The sequence below is a fragment of the Muntiacus reevesi genome, chromosome 3, assembly GCF_963930625.1.
Source record: "Muntiacus reevesi chromosome 3, mMunRee1.1, whole genome shotgun sequence".
Taxonomy (NCBI): domain Eukaryota; kingdom Metazoa; phylum Chordata; class Mammalia; order Artiodactyla; family Cervidae; genus Muntiacus; species Muntiacus reevesi.
The window spans coordinates 23,005,938-23,021,341 of NC_089251.1; the positions used below are offsets into that span (position 1 = coordinate 23,005,938).

Consider the following 15,404-nt stretch of genomic DNA (forward strand, 5'->3'; position numbering starts at 1 on the left):
GTTCATTTCTTCTTCTGAATTATGTTATAGCTTAATACACTTGTTCTAGTAACCTGTGTCTGTAGTAACGTGGATGAGCCTTAATATGTGGATTCTAAGAAGCATGTCTGATGCTTCTATTATTATATGTGATGTGCTAGAACAGGCCTTTTTAACATCTGCCTTAGAATTTTAAGTAATTATTATGCAATACTAGCAGGCACTTTGGATGCAACTATATTTGAACTTTTAACCTTAATTTCAATTTTACTTTTCATTAACAGTACTTGACTTTTTGGTTTTCTAGGAATTTACTATGCATGATACCATTGGCTGTTACCTAGATATAGATAAAGGGCATGTCAAATTCTCCAAAAACGGTAAGCTTTCTATGGGTTGTTTTGTTTGAGAATATATATGATTTTCAGTATTCGTGATTTTTAAAATTCCCTCACTGTCTTCAGTCCTCTCTCCCTTCCTCCTTAGCTTTCTTTTAGACAAATGCTTGCTGAACATTTTCCATGTGTCAAGCACGCTGGTAGGTTCTAGAGATGCAGCAGAAAAGGGAGTAGACAAATTTATGTACAGTTTTTTGGGCTTTACCTACTGGTGGGGGGAGGCAGAGAAATCTATGACATGTTAGGAGGGAACAGTGGGCACTGAAAGGGTATGTAAGTCTGGGTAAGGGAATGGAAAGTGATGGTCTGGGGTTGGTCAGAGAAGGCTTCCTTGAGAAGGTCATGTTAGGCAGCACAGTTAATGCCAGAGCCAGGCGGGGGAACGACAATACAAATAGGCTGGTAGATTTGATGGTGTGAGCATGTGGAGGTCCTTTTCTGGTTGTTTCGATTCATTTTCTGTATCTCTTTCTCTCTCTTTTTTTTTTAAAGGCAAAGACCTTGGTCTGGCATTTGAAATACCACCACATATGAAGAACCAAGCCCTGTTTCCTGCCTGTGTTTTGAAGGTAACTAGAGATACATTGCTGTGACTGTAAGCTACTTTGATCTTCATCATTTCATCCTGGTTAGTTTGCTGTTAGGTTCAGAGTTATCATTTTCTCCTTTATTCAATGCTAGAACGCAGAACTCAAATTTAACTTCGGGGAAGAAGAATTCAAGTTTCCACCGAAAGACGGTTTCGTTGCCCTTTCCAAGGCGCCGGAGAGTTTCGTTGTCAAGTCGCAGCACACAGGTAGGTTCGGCACCCAAGGGGGTGAGGGTTTCTAGAAGGGGGTGTGGTGAGAACGCCAGTGGCCGAGGCTTCTCGCAGTGAGGTCCAGTTCTCCCCGGCTGGTCTAGTCTCATGTTTATTGAACATGTCAGTAAAATTCAGGGTCGGAACCCAATTCATAAACTCTCAAGTGTTGGTTTCAGGCCGGGCGTTTGGAGGAAACTGATCATAATGACGATGATGGTGTCTAGGGTTTACAGGGTGTGTGCTTATTAAACGCCATGGCGCTGTGTTAGGTGTCACCTCCGTTATTTAGTCTTTGCAACAACCCTGCAAGGTGGTCATACAGACAAAGAACTCGAGGAATAGGGACTTGACCGAGGTCAGAGGATGTGAAAGCTATGGGACTAAATTCAAATCCAAGCCGTCTGTCTGCAGAGCGCACACTCTAACCACTGTGCTACCCCGTCTGCTTCACTTATTGAAGCTCAGTATGTCTCAGAGCTCATTTATCACAACGGGAAGTGAAAGAGAAGGAAGTGAAGTCGCTCAGTTGTGTCTGACTCTTTGCGACCCCATGGACTGTAGCACATCAGGCTCCTCTGTCCATGGGGTTTTCCAGGCAAGAGTACTGGAGTGGGTTGCCATTTCCTTCTCCAGAGGACCTTCCTAACCCAGGGATTGAACCCAGGTCTCCAACATTACAGGCAGACGCTTTACTGTCTAAGCCACCAGGGAAGCCTATTTATCACAAAGTGTATGATCAATTATAATTGCTTGATCAATTAAAATTACTGCAGCCAGTTTTAAAGAAGCTGTAGTTCATTTTAGGAAATCTTTGTTTTCTTCGACTATCATCTGTATTGCTTGACAGTTGTTTCTGAGATTTTGATGGTGGAATATTTGCGCTCATCGTCTTGAAAACAGAAGTATCCTGAGGTGTACCCCAATCTTTTTCATTCTCCTTAGGTAATGCGCAGGTGGCACAAACAAAGTTTCTCCCCAATGCTCCAAAAGCTCTCATCGTCGAGCCTTCCCGGGAATTGGCTGAACAAACTCTGAATAACGTCAAGCAGTTTAAGAAATACATCGATAATCCTAAATTAAGGTAAAGAGTCCACTTGTGCTCAAACACCTGTTGTCTTTAGACCTGAGATGTTTCAGCAGAAGAGTAAAGTAGGAAAAATCGAGGGAGGAATGCAGTGTGTGTAGATATACACATGGATGCGTGGGTAAATATATTTGATTTTGATATATAGTAGCAGTTAGTTTCCATATAAAAGTCCTGTTTAAGTGAGAAAAGTTCAATTTAAAAAAAGTGGTGGTGTCATTCAGCCTCTCATTCATGTCCAACTCTTTGCAACCCCATGGACTGCAGCATGCCAGGCTTCCCTGTCCTTCACTATCTCCTGGAGTTTACTCAAACTCATGTCTGTTGAATCGGTGATGCCATCCAACCATCTCCTCCTCTGTCGTCCCCTTCTCCTCCTGCCTTCAATCTTTCCCAGCATCAGGGTCTATTCCAGTGAGTCAGTTCTTCACTTCAGGTGGCCATAGTTTTGAAGCTTCAACTTCAGCATCAGTCCTTCCAGTGAATATTCAGAGTTGATTTCCTTTAGGATTTGACTGGTTGGTTCTCCTTGCAGTCTAAGGGACTCTCAAGAGTCTTCTGCAATACCATAGTTTGAGGGCATCAGTTCTTCAGTGCTTAGCCTTTTTTATTGTCCAGGTTTCACATCTGTACATGACTACTGGATAAACCATAGCTTTGACCATATGGGCCTTTTATGGCAAAGTAATGTCTCTGCTTTTTAATATGCTGTCTAGGTTTGTCATTGCTTTTCTTCCAAGGAGGTCTCTTTTAATTTCATGTCTACAGTCACCTTCCACAGTGATTTTAGAGTCCAAAAAGTAAATTGAGATTTTTCTTGTGTCTCTTACATAAGCAATCATAATTTGCAAAATAGAATCAGAGTAAAAATTCGTTAAAGGGTCTGTTTCATTAATTTTAGCTTCATCACTTCATTTGCATAGATAATGTATCACTCTGTCTCGCGTGTTGGTAAACCTGACTTGGTGAGGTTAACTCTCGCCTGTCTCACAGTGGTGACCACCTTGCCTGTGGGCATCAGGCCGGTCGCTCTAGTTGGGGGGCTCTTTCTGCCACTAGGGGGGAGATCACAAGTTTAGTGAGCCTGGGGAGTGTCTGGCTCAGGAACAATCCCTTTCAATTCCAGGAAAGCCATACCATACATACATCTGTCAGTTGATTTTTATTAATTTTGCTTTTAATTATCTTTTCTTACTGAAATATAATTCACATTCACCATTAAAATTCACTATTTAAAGTATACAATTCAGTGGTTTTTAGTATATGGTCACGAGGTTGTGCAACCATCCCCATGATCTAACTTCAGAAACTTTGAATTATTGATGTCCTGTAGGCGCATCTTTTAAATATTAATCTGTCTTATAAGTTAAACTTATTCAGGGATAAATTTATACTTAGTAAAACTTTTCCGGTAAAATAATTTGTAATTTTGTCTTGAGGATTAATGCATTTCATTCTTTCAGTAACTATCTGAATACCTACCTAAGGAGTGAAGACTTAGGTTAGGGATTAGGGTATAACTGAGAATTCTTTGCTTTTATACAGTTGTGTACAGAAGTGGAGACAGAGTGGCGGGGAGAGAAACAGCACAGCAGTAATGTGACGAAGTGCCTTGAGGCCACGACAGAGGGTGTCACGCAGGAGGACATTTCCAGAGCACCTGCCTAGTATAAGGGGTTCGGAACTCTTCACAAGGGAGTGTTTTTGGAAGAACGTAACATGCTCATATAGGTTGATTTCTGTGCTCTAATTATGGGTAAAGATTAATGTGCATCTGGACAAAGCCTGGAAAGGAAGATGGTTGATAAGATCAGTTTATTTGTTAAGATGATCAAGTGGGGTGTTTCTCATTTCAGTGTTTAGTACTATTGAACCTTTCCCTTGTTTGAAAACCCAGCTCAAGTCCTGGTTCTTTCTGGGAAGCTAATGTATGGGTCCTGGCCCAGTCCTTTCTTCCTCCTCGGAGACGACTGACTGCATTTGCCTCCCTGTAATCCATACACACCGTCATGTTAGCGTTCCTGTCTTAAATGTGCATAATTTTACTCGTCCCAGCTCAGTTTTTACACTCCTTAAGGCAGGAGCTGGTCTTTTACATTCCTCAGCCCTGCAGTGCTCTGCTCACAAGCATGGATTGTTACGTGTATGTGTAGTTTTCTTCTGCTAAATTTGCAGACATAAATATATCTGATTAGAAAGGTAGATAAGAGTAAAGTTTTGTAAAAGAAATGACAGATTTAGGACCATAGTTACTGAACCCAGAAGTTAAGGACCTTATTTGAAACTACAAATTTACTGATTTATCCTCTGGGTATACGGAATCAGATTTCCTGGAAATAAGAATTAGAGCTCTTTTGTTTGTTTATTTTTTAAAGAAGAATGGCATGTCTTCCAGGTGATTCTTAAGGAGCCAGTTTGGCATCTGGTGTTATCAGATTTAGGAAACATAATGGCTCCAGAGTGGTAGGTGGTTAGGGACATGCCAAGGTAATAAACTTGCACAGACTAGAAGGCTTTTCGGTTGTTTGTTTTTACTATCTGAATTGCTTAAGATGGCAGAAGGCAACCATAAAGCCATTTTTTAAAATCTGTCATAGAATTTATGAGACTCGAGTGTTGACACCTTCTATGTATTTTCTGGTATTTTTTAAATGAATCATTAAAAGTTGTCTGGCTGACTCAGGAAGTAATTTTGTAGGCTATTTATAAAAAAGAGACAATCTTTTTGTGAATAGCTGTAGTGAGATATGGGCTTCCCAGGTGGCTCAGTGGTAAAGAATCGCCTGCCAATGCAGGAGATGTAGGTTTGATCCCTGTTTGGGAAGATCCCCTGGGGGAGGAAGTGGCAACACACTGCATTATTCTTGCCTGGGAAATCCCAAGGACAGAGGAGCCTGGCAGGCTACAGTCTATGGGGTTGGACACAACAGAGCTACTGAGCATGCATGTAATGAGATACAATTCACTTTTTAAAATGTACGGATTATTTTAACTTCTGTTATATTCACACAGTTGTGCAACCACCAAAGCCAGTTTTAGGACATTTTCATCACCCTCAAAAGAAATGCTGCCTGTTAGCAGTCACTCCCATTTCCCTCTAACCTTCCTGTCTTTGGGCAGCCACTGATTTCCATCTATTGATTGCCTGTTTTGGACATCTTATTATATATAAATGGAATCAAATAATATGTGCTTTTTTTGGATTGGCTTCTCTCATGTACCGTAACGTCTGTAAGGTTCATCAGTGTTACAGTGTGTATTAGTACTTAATTCCTTTTTATTTCCAAGAAGTATTCCATTGTATGCATATACCACATTTTTAATTAACCCATTCATTGCTTCATGGACGTTTGTGTTGTTTCCCCTTCTTGGTTACTGTGCCGTGCACATCAGTGTACAGAGTCTTGTGTGGACACACATTTCCGTTTCTCCTGGGTCTATGCCCAGGAGTGGAACTGCTGGCTCTGGCTCATGTAGTAGCTTCATGTTTAACATCTTCAGGTGCTCCTGACTGTTTTCCGAAGGTACTATTCTGCATTCCTACTAGTAATGCGTGAGCGTTCTAGTTTCTCCACATCCTCTCATTATCTGTCTTTATAGTTACAGCCTTCCTAATGGGTGTGCAGTGGTACCTAACCGTGGTTTCGGTTTGTATTTCCCTAATAGCTAATCTTGTTGAGCATCTTTTCATGGGTTTACCAGCCATTTGTAATGTCCATTCAGATCCTTTGCCCATTTTTCAATTGGGTTATTTGTCTTTTTATTACTGAGTTGTAAGATATATATATAAGATATATGTAGTATTATGGTTAGATATATATAATTTGCATGTGTTTTCTCTTCTTTTGTGGGCTTTTTCACTCTTTGGGTAGTATCCTTTGAAGTTTAAAAGTGTTTAATATTGATGAAGTCAAGTTTATTTTTTCATTTGTTGCTTGTTTGCTTGTTTATTTTTTTGGTGTTGTAAGGGACTATGCCTAACCTAAGATCATGAAAATTTGCATTTTTTCCCCAAGAATTTTATAGTTTTAGATCTTATATCAGTGTTTAGCTCTGTGATTCATTCTGCATTAATTTTTGTGGTCGTGCATATCCATTTGTTCTAGCTCCATTTGTTGAAAAGACTATTCTTTCCCTGCATCGAATTAATAATCTTAGCATAAGGCAGTCTTTTAATCTAAAAATATTTTTGGAAGTATTATTTTCTGGAATGAGAAAAATTCAAACACAAAAGGATATTCTGTGAAAAGTCTCCTTTTCACCTCATCCCCCAGTTTTTAATTACTGACCTGGAGGTAACTTTAAGAATCTATATGAGTGTATATTTTATACACATACAACCACATGTGTCTATAAAGGTTGATTGAAATCTGATTTCGGGGCACCTGGAGTTATCCTAATATAGGAAGACGCATAGATGAGGACTGCTGTTTTCTGGGTTCCAAGGTTTCACAGTCTCCTCACTTTACCATTCATTAACATTTTATTAGCTTCTAAAATGGAAGACCTTGTTTCTTTCCTTCTCTAGACTTTTATTACAGATCCTTTCTCAGTTATTCAATTTGAATATGCGCCTTCTCAAAATTGGGGGGAAAAAAAGCAGGCTTTAGTCTTTCTCTACATTATTATTCTGGTATTCATTCATTTCAGGGAGCTTCTGATAATTGGAGGTGTCGCAGCACGAGATCAGCTTTCCGTTTTGGATAATGGGGTAAGTTGTACTTTTAAAGTAACATTATGTGTTGTCATTTTCACAATATAGTTCTGTTGTGTTTCAAGAAAAATGAGGCTGAAATGAAAACAAGATCACAAGAGTGTATGTATGTTCAAAAACATCTTACAAGTATACCTTTTCTTTTCCCAAAAGTATACAGTACAGCAGTCTCTTCTAAACACCTCATGCAAAATTCCAACAAACATGAATTCTTTTGGTTTATCTTTTGAGCACCTGAAAGTTCCTGCCCATTTTCATGCATTAAACAGTCATTTCCTTTGGGGATAGCTGAGAAAGAGGAAACTGGAGTGAAAAATAGAAATGGAGATAAGATGGATTGCAGAGAAGGTAGAAGTATTAGCAGTGATCCTTGGAGGCTGAGGGGTGTGAGGTGGTGGTTCCAGTGGGAGGGAGACAAATTCAGGTCTGTCTTAAAGGCTGTGCAGTTACCAAAGACGAACCTGGGACCGTGAGTCTCCTTACTGGGGAGGACGTTTGGGAAACTGAATTGTTCATACATTCAAATACAGGTAGAACTTCATAAAATATTTTGTATGTATGAGGTAACTTTCTCCTTACAAAGTTTTCTTCCATTCCTTTCCTTTCCTAAATATTTTATCATTTAATTTAAACAGCCTAATACTGAGTCATGGTGAGCAAGTATGCTCTCCCTCCAATTCCTTGGTGCTGCTGTCAAATGAAATTTTATGCTGAATGGTTTTGATTTGACCTGGTATGGCATATTAGAGGCAAGGAATCATATTACTGTACTTAATACTGTTCTAAGATAGTAATATTTCTTTCATATGTTTTTACTTAATGGGTCATGTTTTAGTGGTTATAAGAAAGATTTAATATATTTGTTCCTTATCTTGGTTCCTCACATCCAAATTTATTCTCCCCATAAGTGATTTTCTTATATTTTCCAGCTACAGAGTTTTTAGGGAATTATATCTGCTTTTGCCAGTTAGATGTAAAATTTGGTACTGACTGCAACTGATGGCAAAGTAAAGGCAGTGTTACTCCACGGCTTTCTTGTTAGGACTCAGATCCTTTCTACTTAGAGAATTTGTAATATATTCTCTTTCTGCTCTTCTTACCATCTTACCTTCTTGGCCTCTGTTATCTCCTACTGCCCTCTGGCTCGCTCTCAGCACTGTGTTCTGTCTTATGTTGGGGCCAGAAGTCAGCTCTGGAGTCAGAGAATAGAACTACTTAATTTATAAAATTTCTTGAAGTTGCAGAATTATGCAACATATGCAGTTAGACTTGAAGAAGTGCTTGGTGCTGTTATCCAAGTTATATAAGTATTTCTTGCAGGCTTTTCCAATTTGAATTTTTTTTTTGAACCTGAGAGACCTGGTGTCTGTTTTCATGCTGACTACCTATTGAAATTGAAGAGGGAGGAACTTGCATGGTGGGTTAGCATCCTTTGTAAAGAGACATTATACATAGAAGCAGAGTGGTATTGTGTTCACTGCTGTGTATGTAGCACAGTCCTTGGCACACAGTACATTGTTTAATACGTTGAAGGGTTTTATCCATATTTTCAGACAATATTTTCTAGCTTGAACTAAGACTTGATTATAGTTATCAACACCGTTGAAACAGTAGCTTCAGCAATGTCTTCCATTTTTTATGGGGCTATAAATGCCTTCTACTGGATCAAATTAAGTCTTTTCAGCACAGTACTCTCAGTTTTTCAGGGGGTGAAATATTGAAGTAATGAGACTACAGTGATAAATTTGCTTGGAGTTGGTTACATTTTAATCTGGAGTGGAGAAAACAAGTGAAAAACAATAAAAGTGATTTTTTTTTTTTATCCCTGTTGGTAAAGAGGAGAAGTTTTGAATTGTCGTAATTTATTGAATGATTCTATATAATACCTTATTGTGTTCACACACGTACATTCATGTATATACTTTAAAAATACTTATCCCCTTTTGTGTACTTTGTAGAAGTGGGCCTGGCTCTGTTAAATGCATTCTACATATTTTCTTACGCAGTTCCTAGCCCTTGTGATGGTCCTTTTCTCCATTTGTACAGATTAGGAAAAGAACTTATACCAAATATTAAGTAATTTGCCCCAGATCTTGCAACTCACAGGTAGAGCTCACTTCAAAGCTCGTGTTTCTGTTCACTGTACCATGGACTTGATTAAAAGGTGTGTTTGTATGTCTGTGTATGTGAAAATGTAAAATGTTAATCATTTGTACTGGTGTAGGGGCTCATTATATCAACATTCAGAAAACTAAGATCATGGCATCTGGTCCCAGCACTTCGTGGGAAATAGATGGGGAAACAGTGGAAGCAGTATCAGACGTTATTTTTGGGGGCTCCAGAATTACTGCAGATGGTGATTGCAGTCATGAAATTAAAAGACACTTACTCCTTGGAAGGAAAGTTATGACCAGCCTAGGTAGCATATTAAAAAGCAGAGACATTACTTTGCCAACAAAGGTCCGTCTAGTCAAGGCTATGGTTTTTCCAGTGTTCATGTATGAATGTGAGAGTTGGACTGTGAAGAAAGCTGAGCACCGAAAACTTGATGCTTTTGAACTGTGGTGTTGGAGAAGACTCTTGCGAGTCCCTTGGACTGCAAGGAGATCCAACCAGTATTCTAAAGGAGATAAGTCCTGGGTGTTCATTGGAAGGACTGATGCTGAAGCTGAAACTCCAATACTTTGGCCACCTCATGCGAAGAGTTGACTCATTGGAAAAAGACCCTGATGCTGGGAGGGATTGGGGGCAGGAGGAGAAGGGGACGACAGAGGATGAGATGGCTGGATGGCATCACCGACTCGATGGGCATGAGTTTGAGTAAACTCCAGGAGTTGGTGATGGACAGGGAGGCCTGGCGTGTGCTGCGATTCATGGGGTCACTAAGAGTCAGACACGACTGAGCGACTGAGCTGAACTGAGGAGCTCATTATACTCTTCTCTTTGTGGATGCTTGAAAATTTTTAGAAAATCTAAATGAAACTTGTCCTTACTTGAATTGACAGGTGGATTTTTTACCACTAGCGCCACCTGTGAATGAGAAAATGGAAACTAGAAGAGATTAAATTAGTTAAGGTTACACAGTGGGTCATAGTGGAATTGGGATTTTGGATCCTGGTTTAATTTCAGAGTTGCTATAATTAGACTGTATATAACAGTTAAAAATGTTAAAATCGGTTGCCAGAGTCATCACACTAATTTCAAACCAGATACAAATTTAACATTTCAGCAGTATCTAGAACTCCCATTTTTGCAGATTTGTAGTTGACTGTGTCTACTTCAGTATACATGTTTTTATTGTAAGTAGTCCATTGTTGGTTGCTATTCTAAGGTGATAGCACTAGTCCTTTAAGTTTCATAAGGTGCTGTTTTGGTGTATTTTTTAGGTGGATATTGTCGTTGGCACTCCAGGAAGACTGGATGATCTGGTGTCTACAGGAAAGCTGAACTTATCCCAAGTTAGATTCCTGGTCCTGGATGAAGCTGTATGTTAAAATCTACTCATGCTTTAAAAAAAACAGTTTTTTTTTTTGCTTATGTTTTTGGAGATAAAATGTGTGACTTGAAGAAAAAATACAATTCAATCATGATCCTAATACCGAGAGAGAAATATTGTTACCAGTTTGGTGGATTTCCATTTATTCCTTATATTTATAGTAAAGACTGTTTTATGCAATTGTAGTCAGGCTATGTGAAATCTGGGAAATCTTTTTTGTTTTAATATGGTATATGAGTGTTTCATGTCATTATTTATGTACAGTTTTTAAAGGCTGCCTAATGGTCTCTTACATGCATACTTCATGGTTTATTTAACCACCCTCATTATTAGATATGTAAGTTTGTTTTCTACTCCAAATAATTATCTTGTTTGTACATACTTTTTTTTTTTTAACATATTTCAAATTGCATTTATGTATTTTGGGCTCGAGATATATTTCCAAATTATTTTCAAGATGAAGTAGCTTTTCAACATTGAAGGTTTTTGTTTTTTCATGTTAAAATCATATTATTAAGGAGATGTGGTGGAAGCTATTAACTCTCATGTTCATTTTAAAATACCAGAGTATGATTTTTGAGTTATAAACTATCAGGTTTTTTCATATTATAGTCATATGGGCTTTAAAGTTGAATTTATAACTTTTAGTATTCAATAGAGAATAATTATTTTGAAAGTGTGGAGGTATGTATGAATTAGTTTCCATGTCTTTTGTTATGCAGTTGATTTAGAAAAGAAAGATTTAGATACTGGTTTAAAACCTAATGCTTTTCTTTGATTCTCCTATAGGATGGGCTTCTTTCTCAAGGTTACTCTGATTTTATCAATAGGATTCACAATCAGATTCCTCAGATTACCTCTGATGGAAAAAGACTTCAGGTATACAATAACTAATGCATTTTCAAATACATGTAGACATTTGTTATGTACTAATGCTTACTTTTTTGTTACATTCCCATTTTAGTGTCTGCTGGTTAAGTTAACTACTATATAAAACATTTTCTTTCTTACCTGATTAAATAGTATGCACAAAGGAATATTCTTATGAGCTGCTTTTAGAAATAAGGTGAAGGGAATTTGAGGACATTACTTAAGTGTAGCAGAAGACTGTAAGTAAAAGATACTTAGTTTATTCTTTTTTTTTCCCTTTTCTACAGAGAGTGTAGGGTTTATATTCAAGATTCTGAGCACGCCTTCCTTTTTGAAGGAAAAATGTCTTCAGCTGTTGGAAAACAGTTGCTTCCTTAGTAATTATTTCTTAAAATATTACTCTTTCTTATTCTGTTTTCTTAGGAAATATTCTAGAGGTAGAAACTTTTAGGAGGAGATAAATAGTACCTTATGATTTTAGGTTTTTTAAAACCTTTTCATTCATCTTAGTTTTTGTAGGGCCTTGAGGACTAGGTGGTGTGATTTCTGTGGCAATGAGGGGACTGGAGCTCAGAGATTAACCCACCCAAAGTCACGTCACTAGTTGCTGCAGTCAGGTATTGAACTTGTGTTAGATTCCAGGCCTAGTCAACCTCGTGCCAGCGTCTGTATTCATATGCTAAATTTATTATTGTCACTCTAAAAGTTTATCTAAATACTATTTTTCCTTTTCTTAGGTGATTGTGTGCTCAGCCACTTTGCATTCTTTTGATGTGAAGAAGCTGTCTGAGAAGATCATGCACTTTCCCACCTGGGTGGATCTGAAAGGAGAAGATTCCGTTCCAGATACTGTCCACCATGTTGTTGTCCCGGTGAACCCCAAAACTGACAGACTCTGGGAAAGGCTTGGGAAAAGCCACATTAGGGTAAGTACTCTGCAACGTTCACGTTTGTATAGCCTAAAGCATTCATAAATGAGTTTACCCTTGAGCTCTCTGTGATGCTTAAAGCAACCAGACATTGGACCTTTGAGAAGTTTGGCATATTGCCAGAAAAGTTGCGGTCTCTCAGGTATAGAATAAGTGATGGGCTCATGCTTTACTTTTTTCTACATATGCAGTTACTTTTGTGAGCCATCTTCCTTGTTATAATTTTTATAAATACATAGGATTGCCTGTGTAACTTCTTACACAATAGTTTCCTTTTTTAGTAGTACTTTTATTCTTCTTGAAATGCCTTATTTTCCTAAATACCAATTTCCTGAGTCCATCTTCTCACTTATTTCACTGTTGTTGGATTTATATTAATAAGGGTATGCTTACTGTAAATATACAGTGTTCTAAAAATCACCTTTGTATTTTTATTATTATATTTAAAATTGATTAGCCTTAGACCTATAATTAGTAAGAGTTTTTCTGAATCTGAAGAATGGTGATGCCTATAGATGATAAAGATGTATGTCTGAAATGGAATCTAAAGTTAGATCCAGTTCTCCCTTTAAAAAAGACACCTGTTCCAAATCATCACTTAACCCTTCACCACTTCTTTTTCATCCATTTCTTTTGATAGACTGATGAAGTTCATGCAAAAGATAACACAAGACCTGGTGCTAACAGTCCAGGTAAGTTAGAAGAATCAATAAAAATGTGTGGGGAAAGATTTGAATTGATCTACTTTGCTGAATTTCTGCCCTGACTGCTCTCATGAAGGAACAGGAAATACGAAAATAAAAAACAGAAATAACTTAAAAATGGGGGAAAGCTCATACCAGTCAATTTGTAGAAGTATTAATCACTGAATTTAAGATATTAGTCTCCTGGCATATAAAATAAAAATATTTGGGATTACAGAAGTCTAATTTTTCCAGGAAATCCGTGAACTTCTCTGGTTACAGGTTGTATTTTAGCCCTGAATTCCAAGAGAAATTACATGTAGATTCTTCCTGTCTGGCAATTGAGTAACAAAATGATGTCCTTAGGTACAACTCTGTGAAAGACACAGAAATGATCCTCAGATGGGTCTTTTGTGTCTGTGGTAAAATAGGCATAGCATAAAATTTAACATTTTAATCATTTTTAAGAGTACAGTTCAATTGCATTGAGTCCATTCCTACTATGTAACCATTGCCACCCCCATCCCCAGTACTTCTTCATCTTCCCATACTGAAACTCCATATCATTAAACATTTATCAATTTTTAAAAACCCTAAAATTCTGATTTAATAAAGATACTTCCATGCAGAATTGAGATAGTTTGTAAGAGGTGTATAATATTCAAGGACACGTGAAGATAATAGCATGAAACTAAGGATTATTATTGTTGTTCAGTTGCTAACTTGTGTCCAACTCTTTGTGGCCCCATGGGCTGCAGCACACCAGGCTCTTCTGTCCTCCACTGTCCCAAAGTTTGCTCAAATTCATGTCCATTGAGTCAATGATAGAAGGCTTCAAGAACAGAACCTAAAAGAAATCTGAAACCCATTAGGCCACATGTCTGGTGTCCCATGTCTCAGGTGGATCATTGGCAAGTGTTAGATTGTGTTTTGTTCATGGTTGGATTCAATGGTAGGTTTTTGGCAGGTATCTAACAGGTCAGTTGTCTGAAATTTTGATTAAAGAGGGTTCCTTTGAACTCATTTTTATGTGCAGCTCCAAATTTATAAGGTGTATGTTCAGTTAGTATAGTTGGAGAGGAGCTCACTGATAGTCAAAATAGTGTATCATCCCACTGTTTGAGAGTGCATTTTGTAAAATAAAATTTTTTACTGCTTCATATATTTTTCCTTGTAGAAGTTTTACTTAGTTTTTACTACGATTAGAGATGATCAGAGCCACCTTAGAAATATGTTGGGTTATAGTTGTGGAGTAACTATAGCCCAGCTTCACAATGAAAAATAGATACTTGCAGGATGGCAACTGAGAAGTCACTAACTAGATTTGATGTAAAATTTTTATTTCATAGAGTGAAAAATGAACTTTCTGTTGTTTAAATTGATTTCAGTTCAGTTCAGTCGCTCAGTCGTATCTGACTCTTTGTGACCCCATGAATTGCAGCACGCCAGGCCTCCCTGTCCATCACCAACTCCCAGATTGATTTAGGAAGTACCATTTATTAGTTTTTAATGGGAGTTGAAGTAATTGAGTAAACATTTACTGAGCATTTAGGGAAACTAATGCAAGGCAGAATATGATTAGTTCTTTGGTCTTTGTAAGAACAAAGCTTTGTTGTGGGTATTTCTGTTTATTTGTGTATGTGTGTGTACATGTACATTTTTATATGAGGAATGGTTATAGGTGTTTTGGTATCCCATAAACTGGCATAAAAAAGAGAAACAAAAATAAATGAGCAAGTGCGTTCTCCCACCATTTTATCCTATCTTTTTATTGCTTGGTTTTGTCTATAATAGTTGCATTAAAGTAGAGATTTTTAGGTGAGTTAAGCTGTAAGTCTGTGTGATTATGTGTGTTCCTGACAGTTTCAGATTGAAATTCTGTGCTTTTTGTTGTTGTTGTGTTATTCAAGAGATGTGGTCTGAAGCTATTAAAATCCTGAAGGGGGAGTATGCTGTCCGAGCCATCAAGGAACACAAGATGGATCAAGCAATTATTTTCTGTAGAACGAAGATCGACTGTGACAACTTGGAGCAGTATTTTATGCAGCAAGGAGGAGGTAATAGTTCCTCCCTTGAAGTAAACTGTGTTCATTTCCTCACTTAATAGACTATTAGTCCCACATTGATGCAGTGTAGTATTCATGCCCAGGATTTAAAGCAGTGATGTTGCACTGTAAGTATCTGTGCTTATCCAGTACTTTCCCATATGATCAGCCCCAGGAAAAACAATGAGATGATTTTCCACATAGGTAGTTTCATTGCTGTGAAGATGAATCACAGCATTCTAAGGCCCTTACATTATTTAGAGGAATGGTGAAGTTTTGATTAATGCTAAAATTTCAAGTGTAATCATGATATAATAGGATATATATCTCCTAAGCCAATAAATAAGGAAAAACCTTAATCTCAAAAAAAGGGTAAGAAAGGAAGGGGGAGAAATGAGAAAAAG

The 15,404-nt window shown here is 37.8% G+C and overlaps 1 protein-coding gene across 2 annotated transcripts in view; it reads left to right on the forward strand.

Moving 5' to 3' along the window:
* Positions 1-15,404, forward strand: part of DDX1 (DEAD-box helicase 1) — a 38,468-nt gene that overhangs the window by 17,525 nt on the left and 5,539 nt on the right. For both annotated transcript variants that reach the window (XM_065928603.1, XM_065928604.1), the window contains exons 10-19: positions 287-359; positions 870-946; positions 1,059-1,173; positions 2,122-2,260; positions 6,914-6,974; positions 10,364-10,462; positions 11,263-11,352; positions 12,081-12,269; positions 12,913-12,964; positions 14,866-15,012. In XM_065928603.1, coding sequence (XP_065784675.1) covers positions 287-359; positions 870-946; positions 1,059-1,173; positions 2,122-2,260; positions 6,914-6,974; positions 10,364-10,462; positions 11,263-11,352; positions 12,081-12,269; positions 12,913-12,964; positions 14,866-15,012 — 1,042 coding nt within the window. The remainder of the gene's footprint in view (positions 1-286; positions 360-869; positions 947-1,058; positions 1,174-2,121; positions 2,261-6,913; positions 6,975-10,363; positions 10,463-11,262; positions 11,353-12,080; positions 12,270-12,912; positions 12,965-14,865; positions 15,013-15,404) is intronic.